The sequence below is a fragment of the Colobus angolensis genome, unplaced genomic scaffold, assembly GCF_000951035.1.
Source record: "Colobus angolensis palliatus isolate OR3802 unplaced genomic scaffold, Cang.pa_1.0 Scaffold19, whole genome shotgun sequence".
Lineage (NCBI taxonomy): Eukaryota > Metazoa > Chordata > Mammalia > Primates > Cercopithecidae > Colobus > Colobus angolensis.
Genome location: NW_012115043.1, coordinates 6,569,683 through 6,570,387, shown reverse-complemented (window position 1 = coordinate 6,570,387; position 705 = coordinate 6,569,683). Strand labels below are relative to the sequence as shown.

Below are 705 nucleotides of genomic sequence, written 5' to 3'. Positions count from 1 at the left end.
ATCAGCTCTGTTATAGGTACATGTGTGGACCACAAATCTTGAGGGATGGCCTCTAGGTCCTGCCACCCCTCTCAGATACACTGTGCCTGTATTTTCCCCTTGGGTGCCCTAAGAAAATCTTCAGCCCACCCCTAACATTGGGGGAGGAATCAGGACTCTCCCATTTATAAAGTATACTACAGAAGACAGCTGTGTGGGGTAGGTATTTCATTCCCCATTTTTAGGGATGAGGGGACAGAGCTTCAGCAAGGGAAAGAAACTTGCCCAAAACAACACTGCTTGGAGGACCTCCTGGTGTAGGTAGAGAAAAACAGTAGAAAGCTGAAGATGGGAAGGTGGGTGGGAACAGGAGGCAGGGAGATTTTCAGTGTGGTCAAAGCTGGACCCACTGGCTGTAGAGTGGCATAGGCAGAGGGGTAGGGATCAGCAAGGCCCATGCAGGACAGCCGAAGCTCCCAGGGGCTAGGCCCTGTTTCCCACTCACCTGGGCCCCCAGCTTTAGTTGAAGGAGCTGGCTAACGGGACACTGGGCATCCAGGATACTGGCCAGCTCAGGGTTGCTGTCCATAGCCTCAAATCTGTGTACCTTACCTGGAGAAAAAGAGTTGAGCAAGCAGATCACAAATCACTGACTTGTAACTCAGTATCCCAAAAAAGACTTTTTTTTTTTTTTAAATTTTATTTTATTTTTTGAGATGGAGTTTC

General features: G+C 48.7%; 1 protein-coding gene across 1 annotated transcript in view; it reads right to left on the bottom strand.

The window, feature by feature from the left end:
- PIF1 (PIF1 5'-to-3' DNA helicase) overlaps window positions 1–705 on the bottom strand; it is a 17,580-nt gene that overhangs the window by 4,220 nt on the left and 12,655 nt on the right. The window contains 1 exon segment of the mRNA XM_011940564.1: window positions 485–639. Within this exon segment, the coding sequence (XP_011795954.1) occupies window positions 485–639 (155 nt within the window).